The sequence below is a fragment of the Pezoporus occidentalis genome, unplaced genomic scaffold (genome assembly GCF_034315485.1).
Source record: "Pezoporus occidentalis ecotype Australia unplaced genomic scaffold, CSIRO_AGI_Poc_V1 ctg15, whole genome shotgun sequence".
Classification (NCBI taxonomy): domain Eukaryota; kingdom Metazoa; phylum Chordata; class Aves; order Psittaciformes; family Psittacidae; genus Pezoporus; species Pezoporus occidentalis.
This window is the reverse complement of record NW_026913316.1, coordinates 2,762,524-2,775,777: the sequence shown is the minus strand read 5'-3', so window position 1 is coordinate 2,775,777 and position 13,254 is coordinate 2,762,524. Positions and strand designations below refer to the sequence as shown.

At 43.5% G+C, this 13,254-nt stretch overlaps 2 protein-coding genes and 1 non-coding gene across 7 annotated transcripts in view; 2 read left to right on the top strand and 1 right to left on the bottom strand.

Moving 5' to 3' along the window:
• SEMA5A (semaphorin 5A) overlaps positions 1-6,739 on the bottom strand; it is an 844,194-nt gene extending 837,455 nt beyond the window's left edge. For 2 of the 5 annotated variants that reach the window (XM_062610852.1, XM_062610859.1), the window contains exon 1: positions 6,584-6,739. The gene's annotated coding sequence lies outside the window, so the exon portion shown is untranslated. Of the gene's footprint in view, positions 1-5,710; positions 5,861-6,081; positions 6,192-6,583 lie in introns of those variants that run through there. The other 3 variants (XM_062610854.1, XM_062610856.1, XM_062610853.1) reach the window with 3 other exon arrangements.
• A 284-nt stretch (positions 6,740-7,023) lies between these two features.
• LOC134159676 (sterile alpha motif domain-containing protein 1-like) lies at positions 7,024-11,467 on the top strand. The gene is made up of 2 exons (XM_062610863.1): positions 7,024-7,745; positions 11,226-11,467. Exons 1-2 carry the CDS (start codon positions 7,235-7,237, stop codon positions 11,234-11,236), a joined length of 522 nt encoding a protein of 173 aa, XP_062466847.1. The 5' UTR covers positions 7,024-7,234; the 3' UTR covers positions 11,237-11,467.
• Positions 11,066-11,134, top strand: LOC134159747 (small nucleolar RNA SNORD123). The gene has a single exon (XR_009963277.1). It is a non-coding gene; the product is annotated as a small nucleolar RNA SNORD123 (small nucleolar RNA).
• Positions 11,468-13,254: the final 1,787 nt, after the last annotated feature.

The following is a 13,254-nucleotide window of genomic DNA, read 5'->3' as shown; positions in this document are numbered from 1 at the left end:
CTAACCTTTACAATAGCATTACATCACTGGTATAAGTCTCCAGGGCCTCGAGTAACAGCATTTTAGGTCTCACCCACAATCATTACGAGAAGCTTTTCTCCCCACCTCTTCACCTCTCGTACAACTCTAGATCTGTACACATGAACTCATGATTTTGGCATATCAATGTAGAACATAGCCATTTTAGGCTATCAGTTCCAACAGTATGTATCAGAATGTAACAGAATCCCATTACCATTCTTCAACAGAGTAAAACTGACAGACAAGCTCTGGAAGACTGAGCTCCAGTTTTTAACAAGTTATTACTTTGAATTTCTCCATTTCCTGACACACTCAAGGGCACTGCAATGAGGCGTCGCCTCTCACTACCTCAGTCCTCAGCAGATGAGTTTAGACTGGTGGTGAAGATGGGCATACCTCTGATCCTCAGTCCATTTGCAACCTCCACAAGAGAGCCTGTTGCTTCTTTCAAAACTAACATGAACAAAAAGCTGTATGAACACGCTATAAACCACTGAGGCAAAATCCACCAGAACTCTTCTGCCAGCCCTAAATTTCATTGTTATTTGAGGAACTAATCAGAATTTTTATCTGCACAATCATCCTCCCCTGTCTTTCCTCACCTGATAATACCCATTGCACACCTGCAGTTATGCTGAGACTGTATGAGGCCTACCATCATCATTACGGCTTGACTTCGCAAACGAAGATTTGGGAAGGGCTTTACCCACGCTTACTACAGGCGTGCTGTTGACTAAAAAGGCCAATGTGAGATAGGATCAGTGGCCATCAGTATTTCAAAGACAAAAAGTATTAAGAGGGTCAGTTCCCTAATACTGTTTACAGACTGACTCCACATGGAGAGTTAAACTGGCACAACTAAAAGGAGCCAGTAGACAACTGACTGACATAAACACCCAGAATTGCCAAGGAGGACGAGTACAGCAATACTTTCTGACTGGAACAGCATCCTCCGCCTGTATCTGCCTGCCTTCAGGGAACACAGCATATAGTGGTTTTCAGGTCACAGGTAGAAGCTTTTATTAAAGTAGAGGAATTAAGAGGGTTTCTGTTTGTTTGCTTGGGATTTTCTGAAGTATTTTATCAAGTGAGTCAGAATATGGATTTAAAGCATCAGAAACAAGTGCAAAAGACAACACCACCACCACCACGGTCTTTATCTACTTCAGCATCACATCTACTTCATAAGGCTCATAAGGCCTACCAGGCTTATATGCCCTGAAGAGCACTATCAGGGAAGAGTCTTCTCCATTTCCTTCCAAAGCTAAAATCCCATAATTTGGCTAAATTATGAGTTTGGGCTAAACTGTAAATCTCATGTTGCATTACTGGGTCATATCACATCAGACACTAGCAGCAGTTTTGAGCACTTACTCTCTCCTGGACATTCTTATTAAGTATTTCAATACCATTGCTTAGGTTTAAAAAGCAGCAAGGAAAAGCATGCACTGGAGCAAGAGAATCTAGATAAAAATTCAAATACACACACAGGTTTTGACTGTAAAATCTAACAAAACAGCAATATAACCCTACTGCAAGTTCACGATAAGAAAGCAAACAAGACATAACAGAAAAGGATGCTAACAATCAAACTCAGATTAAGGAACATACCAGCCAATGACTGTTGAGAATCTCTTTTCACTGACTCACTTTGACTCTGACTTAGTAAAGAAACCCTAAAAGTTTGCCAGACTTTGAGACGCAGAAGGCAATACACATGACCTATTCCTCCCATAACTGGCAAGGTCTCAGGAAGTTCACTTTTATCACACAAGGTCAACAGAAAGGGCTTCATGCTGTATGTCTTCTTCCATACTGAAGTGATTCAGCAGTGCTTCTAGGACACACTTCATAAGTAGGGGAGGTTTCCAATGCAAATGTTACTGGCCTTCCAGTGAAACCATGTCACTGAAATCATCCAGATTATATAAAAACACACACACATACAAAAACAAACAAACAAACAAACAAAAAAAAAAACACAACAGAAGGCACCAGGAATTTCTGTAGTGACAGTATGCCAGAGAAACACAATGCAGGACAACTGTCTAAACGCTATTAAAACCACAACACCAATATTCATCCTCATTCTGCATACCTTTGTCTATAGAGTTCAACTGCAGTAGAAATAAATGATTCATCAACAATCCTGCTGTGGGTCAGAAGAACGAGGCTGAAAATTATTAAGGTACTGTCTCTCTAGCTACAAGAGAGCCTTAGAGTAAACTTTATATTAAGCATCCTTAAAACTCAAGTCTAACCAGAAAGCATTCTGAATTTCCACCTAGACTAGCAATTCAGAGAAGGAAGGCAGCAGCAGAGAAAGCAGCTCAATTCTAAAATTCAGAGAAGTGGTGGGGAAAAGAAGATGGAAAAATGTCACAATTTGCAGCATAGCCCACATCTTCAGGCTATCCAGTTGACATTATAAGCCAATCCTGCAGCCATCATATAAGCTCCAAGTCATTTCTCACATGTATTTAGTAAAGCTTGAAAAAGCAACCCAGTATTAGAGAGGACAGCAGCAGGCTACATTTCAGCATTCTGAAAGTTCTTTCTGTAAGCTTCTACACCAAATAGTGCCAAGTCTGTTTCTGTTGTCAGAAATTAAGATCCAACAATTCTAAGGTATACTGGAGCTCAGGGATACAACCTGATTTAAAAATTGGAAAATGAAAATCTCTATTACCTTGCTATCACACAAGAAATTTCAGAACATATATAAGCTAATTAGGAAGAAGTTCATAAATTATAGTGCAGCTGACACATCACACAGCATTTAAATTTCTTCTAAAGCCAAACTTTCAAACTGTTTGAAAATAAAAGATAACCTTTTCTGCTGAATTTTAACAGTTGATTTAAACTCAAGAATTTCACCTGCAGAGGCCTCAGTGCAGACTTTATTTACATCAATCCCAGCTTTCTGCTACTAACACTGACAAACATCAGCTCCTCCATGAAGCTGCCTAACTTTCTAATATATACTTGGGACACAAGTAGAAATTTCTTCCCCAGAAGGCCCCCAGATAGAGATTCATTTTATTAATATATTTCCACAAAAAAATAATGAGTATGCAGATAAAGAGTTGATTTATACAGCAGACAAATGGATTGAGTCCAAGTACCTCAGGGAAGACACACGTTTGAGAACAGATGCATGGACAAACCCACTAACTGACAAAAGATTTACATGCTTTGGAATATACATTCTAGAAAAAAAAAAAAAAAAAAATCAATAACAGGACGTTAATTAGACATTAACTTGGTTTACATTTGCTACCTTCCTGACAAATGTTAAGCATATGTGCTATACTTAGATGCAACCTGGCAAATTTCACAGAATCACAGAACGGTTAGGGCTGAAAGGACCTTAAGATCATCTAGTTCCAACATAATCGCGCGTATTTAGGAAGGAAACCTGAAACAAAAGCCCCAACGTTTGTTTGGAAGCAGTTTGCTGTTCTAACAGCAACAGATCTAACAGCACACTGTTCCTCAGCCGCTCACCAAAGCTGTGAAGGCTCCCCAGGCTCCTGCAGGAATAGCAGAGAGCAGACTGCCACCTGTCTTTCACAGCGCACCGCAGCAACGCTGCAGCCTGTAAAGTAAAGCAAACCTAGCGCGTACGGTTGACAAATACACCTCAAAAGGGTCAGTTTGAAAAACGGTTCTAGTGTTTAACAAAAATCAGCCCACACCTTCTTTTGAAACAGTTACAGCTTCATGAAATGCATTAATAAAGAGCAAATGTCTAGTCTGTAAATTAAAACTGTTTCTGAATAGGATTGTATACACATGTCAAAGAGCATAAAAGGATGATAATGAAGAGAAACAGGCTGATTAACAGTAATCTGGAGAACTCAGCACTGACAAGAACATCTCCATAAAATGATGCTATAGAAAATTCAAAGCTCCTCCGTGCTGCTTCCTATAATTACAGGAGCAGCAGTACCAATCCATCTTAGGAGCTGTAGCAACTTTAGAACAATTACCAAACATCCAGATCATATCAAAATTTTATAAACCAGATGTTAAATGTAAAGCTAAATCACAGGTCACTGCTATTCAGAAGTCAATCATCACAACATATTAACTCATTTCTAGATACTGCTCTACATTAAATAATACAGTATTGGATAACACACAGTCTCCTCCCCATTATCGCCCGACAGTACCAGTAGGTGTGTACTACCATCAACTGATAGTAGTGGTGGTACACACCTACTACCAGCTGATAGTACTATCACTATCCACTTACATGTCCTACAGTATAGACATAACACCCAGCTCACACAGGGAGCCCTTGCAAATCAGACTGCAGCAAACGGGCTGCTTCCACTCATCCCAGGAGTTCAGCTGCTCCCTTGGCTGAATTCCTCCACACAACTTCTAGCACAGAAACTGAAGTTCACAGGAGGCTTATGTGGCATTTCTGCAGTTCATGGCTTGTAACATACATTTTACTCACTGAAAAGTAATGAGCTTCACTCAATGAAAATCCTGTATTTGTTCAAGACTACATCAACAGAAGTTAGAAGCCACGTGGTTTCCCTAAGTAGCTGGGGGAAAATAAAAAAAGAAACCCACACAACTTTCTCCTGAAAACAGCAGCAATACCTAGTTACCACCCTTTGCATCCCTGCCCAACAGGAAATGAGTACAGCAAACCCGATATAACCAAAGTTTACGGATCATTACAAAGTGCACAAGCACTCCTACTACCTCTAAGTATTTTAAGAAATCAGCATTGGTTAAAGATTAAAAGAAATGAGACACTACAGCTATTAATGCCTACAGCTTCCTCAACCAAAACAAAACTGTTACAACATCCCAAGGAGTACGCAGTACAACTTAAAAGCAAGTGTTTATGCTACTTAGTTCAAAACAACCTCTTGAACAGAAAAGTAAACTGCCCCCCTCCAGAGCAAAATCTCAGCTCTCAACAGGACTCCTCACAGCTGTTCAGCATTAAAATGAGAAAATGCGATGAAATCATTAGTAAATGTCATAAAGTCATATTATCAGTACCTGCTGGAGAGGAAGATGGGAACACAGCACAAAATACAGAAGTCTACCGAAATCTAAATGACTAGACTAAGCAACATACCCCAGGCCATACCTCAGCCTTTCAAGGTAGCAATACACTTTTGATTGACTATGCATTCTGTATAATGACATCACCAAGTTCAACAATTCTTGGTAAGTCAAACTTTGCTAAACTGAATCAGTCTTACTCACCTAACAACCAGAAGACGCTGAAACCGCTGGAACCAAGATCTGAGTGCAGTTTTCATTATGAAAATATCCATTTTTACTAGATGGGCTAGCATCACACCAGCTTTCCACACAAAAAAGTTCAGACCAAGAGCAGCCTGTCAGCTATCCAAAAACAGGGTCTTGAAACGCTACCTTAGGGCTGCTGAAGCCCACTATTACTGCAACTTTAACAACAGTTTTTAGGTTGTTTTTTTTTTTTTCCACTGTAATCTCACAAATTCTAGCCATTCACGACGGTGCATGTGTGTGCACAGACTTCTGCCAACAGCCCAGTCTGCTGAAGGGATGCACTGACCCTCCATACCTGTTGCCCCCCCCCCGGCATAATCCCGAGCAGGTTATCGTTGTGTCAATCTAATGTGCATATATAGCATCTGCAATGACACAACAAACCCTAACAGCTGTCATTTACCTGGTAAGCAATCCTCACAAAAAGATGGATTAATACAACAGACCCAGGTGTTTCCTTCTGCGTTGCTGTGGAATGGTAACTCAAACTCCTCAATTCAGAAAATGCCAAAATACGGTCACACCACAGACCGAAGCCAGTCCAGATAAGTAACTGCCACAATAAAAGTACATTAGGACTTTGGATGGTACTGCAAGAATATCCCACCGAAACCCCCACGTTTCTCAGGCAACTGCGGTGCCCTTCACGCCGTTCGTCTTCTGCTCTCACCGCAAGACGAGGCAGACCAAACTTCACTTGCCGAAGTGTCACAAAACCCCTCGGAGCCACCGGCTGCCCCTCCCCGCACCCGGTGCTCAGCGAACTCAACGCACCTCACGCTCCTGGGCGAGAAAACCCTCCCGCGGTTGCGACCCCGGGGCAGGGGCGCCGGGGGAACAGGGCAACTGGAACAGTTCGGCTTTGAACCCCGCTAGAGACACTGCTGCTTCTTCTCCCGAGCAAACAGCACCGTCTTCGGGGAGAACGACCGCCCGTTCTGAAAAGCTCGGTGGGCTCTCGGGGGCGGGGCGGCAATGCCCGAAGCAGACTCCCACCACCCGCAGCGCTCCCCGGCACCGCTTCGCCTCGCCCCCAGCTCCCCCTGCCGGCACCCTGCCGCTCCGGCGGCCGCGACCCCAACCAGCTCCCTCTCCCCCCACCGGCTTACCCCGGCGCAGCCCCGCGGAGCCCACGGGAGGCGGCCCCGAAGTGGGAGAAGACGGCCGGGAACACGCCATCATCCCCCCCCCCCCCCCCCTCAGCGCCGCTCTCCGAGCACCGCCCCGAGCATGAGCACCGCGCGGGGGGAGAGGGACCACGGAGGACGGGGCTTACCTGCAGGCACCGTAGGGCCGCCGGGCGCGGTGATGCCCCGCTCCCGGCGCGGTGCCGCCGCCTCACGCCGCCATGGCCGCAGCCCCGCCGAGCCGCCCGCGCCCCGCTCTCTCCCACCAAGTTTGCGGCGCGGCAGCTGCGCGCCTCGGCCGGACCCAGCGCCCAGCCGCGGAGGCGGGGCAGCGGCAGCCGGGGCGGCCGCCCGCTCCCGGGGGTGTGCGAGTCGGGTCCAGTCGTCGCGCTGCCCGCAGCCGCTCCGCGGGCTGGGGTGATGAGCTCGCATTACTCCCTTCCCTCCCCTGCGCTCCCCCCTCCGGGCCAGCAAAGAAGTTGCCAGTGGTTCAGATATTTGTGTTTCGGGTTTTTTTTTTTTATTTTATTATTTTGGGGTTTGTTTGCTTGGGGGTTTTTGTTTGTTGGTTGTGTTTTTTTCCCTTCCCGCGTCACAAAAATCACGACCTGAGGCTTCTCCTCCCGATCAGATCTGAGCAGCGGCGCCCCAGCGCCAGCACAACTGAGCACAACAAATCCTGCCGAGCTGCAGCAGCGACAGCGGGAGGGAGGAAGGAAACAGGGGGAAACAGTGGGAAAGCAGCGGGCGAGAGCCAGAGCTGGGGTACTGGTGCTGGGGTACGCAGGGCCCCCCGCGGGATGAGACGCAGCAGGCAGAGGAGACGAGGGAGAGCTGGGCGCCGGCGGCTGCAGGGGCTGCCCCGGGGTAGGAGAGGCACGGGAATACCTCAGGAGAGTCCGGCCGTGCCGAGCTGCGCTGCCGGCTCCCCCACACGCGATCCTCCCCGCACACCGTGCCCCCTTCCCGCGCCGGGAGCCGACGAGGCAAACCCCAGTGTTCTGGGCCCCCGGGACCAGCCTGGAGCCGCGCACCGACGGCCCAGTCCTGGTTCCAGTGCCTCCCCGAGAGGGAGCGCCCAGGCCCCCTGCTGTGCAGCGCTGGCATTTTTGCTACCGCTTAGAAGCCTGCGGCGTGTCCCTCTCCGCCCCCTGCCCTCCCCTCCCCGCCCTCCCCGGCACAGGATCGACGTGTCAGCCCCGAAAGTTCATGTTCGGGCCCCGGGCGAGTTCCCCGCGATGCGGCGGTCCCGGGCAGCGAGACGTGGCGCCCCGGGGCGGGAGGGGGGGGAGGCGCCGGCACCTTCCTCAGGTACGTACGTTCGCGTTTCCGCGCTCACCCTATTTTCGACGCATGCTTTTGTGTTTAGCCAAGCCATCTGTAGCAAACCAGGAGGTTATCTGTGCGCGTACGTGTGTTGAGTTCCATCAAAGCTTCTTTTATGGCAGCATTTGCACGTTTCTACTACAAACCGCAGCAGAAACTGACTCGTGTTGTTTGCAGCAAGACCTCCACGCAGACTAAAAGCACCGAGAGTTTATTAAAACAAACAAAAACGTGGAACGGATCCATGCTAGAGTGATCCTATAAAAATACACTTAATTAAAACAACTAGAATCAAAACTTATCTGCAAGCCAAAATGTTGGTAATCCAAATTGCCTGAAACATCCAGCTCAAGGGAGAATGTTTCTTTGGCTGTGTTATAAAAGAAATTTGTTCAAGGAGAAACATTAATGAAAGTTTGAAACTATTATTAAAAATGAAGCTTTGGAATTTGGAGCATTCTGATTGCTTGTTAGTATTTAAAAAGAGGAAAAAAATCCCACCAAAAACCCCAACCAAACCATGAAAGCAAATACTGAAGGCCAAACTTTTTTCCATTACAGTCATGTAACCCTGACAGTCAAGGATGTTTCCATATTTGTAACAACACCACTTTATAAGACACTGATGCAAAGTATATTTATGTAGGATCACTTTCCTGTTCAATTTGCTCACTCCAGAAAATACTTGTATAGAAAATAAAAGAACTTTACGCCTAAAAAGTACCATCAAACTAAATGCAGGTATGGGACAATCCCCATATACACTCCATGAACTTGCTTGGTGTGGTTTTGAGACGTATCTGTTCACATCAGCAGGTCTCATGTTTCTAACATATCTCCACCTCTGAAAATAACTTTAGACTTTATTTTAAAGAGGAGATATACTTGTTTTTCCAGTTGCTGGAGGTGGGGGGGGGAGACAAACCGACAACCAAACATACCAACTTTTGTTACCAACAGTGACAGAACATCAAAATTTTAGTACCTGGTGTGATGGGCATTATAGCCCCCAAAAATTCCCCTGCAGTTTGGCTATGAAACAATGGGCATATATGTATAAAAAATAAAAAAAAAAAAGAATAAAAAAAAAAACACCAAATAAAAAAAAACCTCTCCAAACCTGCACATTTATAGTTGTATATGGTACTGGATAAATTATGTACACCCAAAGAAAAATTCCACTGGAATTACATTTTCTCTATATTATCCCCAGAGATTTTAAGTCATGCGCTTTGTGTCTCACGGAAAAACAGCAATGATGTCAATGCTTAATTCTATTTCATTTTATTTGATTTTAAGAAGCAAAAAGATGGCAAAGATATGTTAAGCTGGCCATGAGATTAACCATGTTTGAAATAAAGCTACAAAATGTAATGTTATTTAATGTTGCATGTTACTCTGCACTATGTTTTTGTGCAAAGTTAAATCAGGTAAGCTGAGTGAGTAAGACAAGCAATTGTAGGCAACACAATGCCCAAGTGTACTCTTACAACTAGGGGCTAACATAATCTAGGAGTATTATGCTGAGAGTAGGTGAGAAAGCAAGAGGAGAAGCTCTGCTATCAGATAGGGGGAAGGAAAAAAAAGCTTCAGAGGACCAAGTCTAAATTCCATCAAGCTTTCCTTCCAAGGGAGATCTCCTCTTCCTCTGCCCTGTATTCTCCTGTCATATTTCTTAGTGTTACTAATTTGTGATTCCTCCTTCCAACACAGTAAAGCCTAGCATGTGAAGGGATGGCAGCCACGTGAAAGCAGTAAGGTACTGCAGTTGGAAGAGGGAAGGCTGCACAGCACCTTCAGGCTTTTGGCCAGTTTGGTGGGAAGCCAGATTTCAGCTCCTCCCTGTGGTGGCAGGATATAAGCAATGTTAGAAAGCAGGGAGGGGGTGGATTTCCATCTGTTTAGGTGGGAAAGCCATGGTGTAAGGGAAGGCCTGTCTTCACATTACCTATCAAAAGCACCTTGGGTATTATGTTTCCTTCATAATTTAGAAAAACAAGGCCAAATACTGTAAGTCCAAAGTTTAAGTTAGGATAAATGGAAAAAGAAAGGGGGAAAAAATGAGGGAGGGAGGAGTTAGCTTCAGTAAAACTGGACCTTGAGCTATGCTTCTGTTGTAGGCTTCACTCACTTCACAATGACAGAGTTCAAAGGCTTTATTGCCATTGCATGTTGCTTTTTTCCACTCCATTGAAAACATCAGTTATTTTTGTTTAATTCATGATAAACATGCACAGAAAAACTTTGAAATCTCACAGTTACCTGCTTTTGTTTTTTCAACCACATCGTCTATTACTCAGGAGAAATTCCCCTGGTGACCAGAAACTTTCCAGAGCAGAACAGCCAGTAGCATGGTGCATATGAACAAGCTCGCTTTCCTGAACCAATGCTAAAGAACAGAGAGTTTGTGCAGTCTGGTGTCTTAAATCCACCTTGCTTATGTGACCTTGCTGAGAGACCTATTTCTCAGGTCTACACTGTTTTTTCCTTCTTTCCTTTTGAGATACGGGAAAGTATTTGCTCTGTTGCATTTGAGTTGAGCAGGTCCTCAGCATTCCTGTCTACATTCCAAGCTTCGATCATCACGAGCCTGCCATATTTAAATGTCAGGGACTTCTGATGTTACTATATGTAAAAATAGAAGTGACGTCTTCATCCCAGGAAAGCACATGACCCAGAGGATTTAAGTTTGCCATCCACAGGTGGTTCCAGTAGGGAAGCATACATGTCTTTTTTAGTAGGGCATGCAAGGCTGTTGCTGTGTACCCCCGGTAGTGTGTAGCACCATAGGTCAGACTGAGCAAAATTTTAATTGTCTTAGCAAAAGGCACCATTGCAAGACGTGCTTTAAATCACAGGGAAATAAATGCCAGCATTACAAACTCACTGCTGTTTTCTGTCAAATTATTGTCTTACATTATGTGTTGTGTTTAAAGGTTACACTGACTAGTATCTGTAATATCTGTGAATTAGGAAAAGCAAGATGAGAGTCTAAATTACTTGGCTTTCAAGAGCTAGATATTCTGATGAGTTTAAATTTACGATTTGTAATTTAAAGAGAGAATAAAGTAGTATTTATCATGGCATTTCTATGATTATTTTTATGAATGCTAAGGTGATATTTTCAACACAATTATATAATATAAATAACTGTTCACTTGCATTTACAAATGTGTGAGCTGATTTTTAGCAACAGCCTCTTTCTTTTCATTGAAGACTGTGACAGATAAGGCAGTTAAAGTTGTTATATGAACCTTCAATAAGGGCTATCTAACTTTGAAGTCCCTAAAAGTAGTCAGGCATTTGGTGAAAATGATGAATTCCTGGGTACTGATTCATGTGATGTGAAAAAGCCATCCATTTCCTGATTCACCTTCATATCTCCTGCAGGAAAAAAAGAAGAATATTTTACAATTAATACCTGCAGTCAAACAATTTTTGTGTGTATGTTTTTCTATCTTTCAGCTACTTCCTGAACTGATACATTCAAAATGAAGAGGAAGATAGGAGTAAGAACAAAGAATGCCTTGGAGAAAACCAGTCATAAAGTTTGAGAAGCAGAAGCATTAGGAAATATTGATAACTGTGGTCTCTTAAGTAGGTCAGCATTTGGACTGAAATGATGAAAAGTCACAAACCTAAGACATGAGCCTTGTTACATTTGAATCTAGGTTTGCAGATTTTTAAATTAAAACATAATAAAAATATTTGCTTTTTTTCCTCTACTTTGGGTAATATATTCTGCTCCCTTGAACAACTTTCTTATATAGACCAGTTTAAGTTTTAATTATTTGGTTGTTAGCTCCAAGATACCTCCTCAAACTAAGCCAGGGTGTATGTTAGCAATCAGTTAGTTGTTCCTCTCTGTCTCAGGTCCATGGTCATTAATACTGGATTCCCGTATTACTACATCACCCAGAAGTACGAGTGGAATTTCGATAAAGGGTACATATATAAATATATGATCTTATAATCTTACTACTGCCAAATGGTCTGAAGCACAGGATAAAGAGCTCATCTAGTCTTCAGGCTCTTGTGCTGGCCTTTTGGGGGAAATGTGGCCAGAGAGGGTACTTGGCCTTTCTAGAATTAGTCCATCACAGTTTTTAGAAGAAATCTTAACCAGGTGTGTAGTTCTCATACTTGGGTAACGTTCCTGTGACACTGATCTAGCATTAGGAGCCCTAAATCAAGTTACCCCATGAAAGCACACCAAGCAGGCAGTAAGCGCCAGGCAGTGAGGTGCAGGATGTGAGAAGTGACAGTGCAGTCGCCCATGCACAAGAGTTTTATAGTAAATTCTCCAAGTAGGCCAACCCTTAAGTCCTTTTTACAAAGTAATTTAGCTAAATTAGAGCAAACCCCTGTGTGAACATTCTTGGTTTGCTTTGAGCGTATCTTAAATCCACTAAAAAAATGCATGTAAATTAAACTGAAAAGCACAGAAGAGATAAAGACTAATCGGAAAAGGATTTTCCTATAAAGTCTGACCAACTGTCTTTAATGAGGGTTCACTTACGTCTTTAGTTAAGCGCAGACAGCATATTTATGTGACCAAGATGTTGCTCACCCTCTGCCACTTCACTTTCTACAGCTCACAGTGAACACAATAAGCTAGCAGTACTTGTCAAGAGCATTTATGTAGGAAATAAGACAGTCAGGAGCTTATCAAGATGAAGAGATCATAGATCCATTTTCCCAGCCATACATTCCCTATTGGATCAGATCATTTAATAGCAGCAATAAAAATAACAAGTCCAGTTCAAGTGTTATTTTCCTTAGCTGCTCATAGAGTTGCCTGAAAAAAAAAGAAAATGGAGGGTGTTATTTACAACCAGCCTTTTCAGTCTGGAATTGTTAAAGATCAAAATGCCTAACAACTAGAAAGTGGCTATAGAAGTAGTGCTAGGCAAAGAAAAAAGATAAAACTAATGACTGTTTATCACGAGGGGAAAGAAAAAGAAAAACCAAACAAAAAAAAAAAACCTAACACAAAACAAAAAAAAACTGAATTTATTTATTTTGCTGATTTTACTTAGATACTAAAACACGCACCTCACAATCTGATCTTCTGTCCCATCATTAGTCCAACTCATGTGAGACTAGAGCAGTAGGACAGTCAGGAGGTACCTATATCATCCTGTACTTGAGAGGAAGCAAGCCCACAGCCCTGCAGTTTTTATGCATCTCTGTTGGCACTTATGTATTTAGCATCTCTGTTCTGCCTGTCTGTTCATGGTCAAACATAAGTGGTCAGACGTAGGTGAGGGAGTTTTCCCTACCAAATGTCATTTACAGTTGGTCTGTGAACTGGGGACAGAGGATATTGGTCTCCCATCATGCTGTTGTTGATTCTCCCTTTTGTATCTGATCCCTGCCCCAAATCCTGCCCTTATGGTACACAGGTGTCTGCTTTTTTAAATGGGTTTCAAAAGTCATCTGTAAGCAGTGCCAAAAACCTGTGCAAAATCTGTGTTGGGCTGAACTCTCTGCA

Bases quoted from the DNA above. Each gene is read 5' to 3' on its own strand.
- LOC134159676 (XM_062610863.1), top strand. From the start codon at position 7,235: ATGAGACGCAGCAGGCAGAGGAGACGAGGGAGAGCTGGGCGCCGGCGG.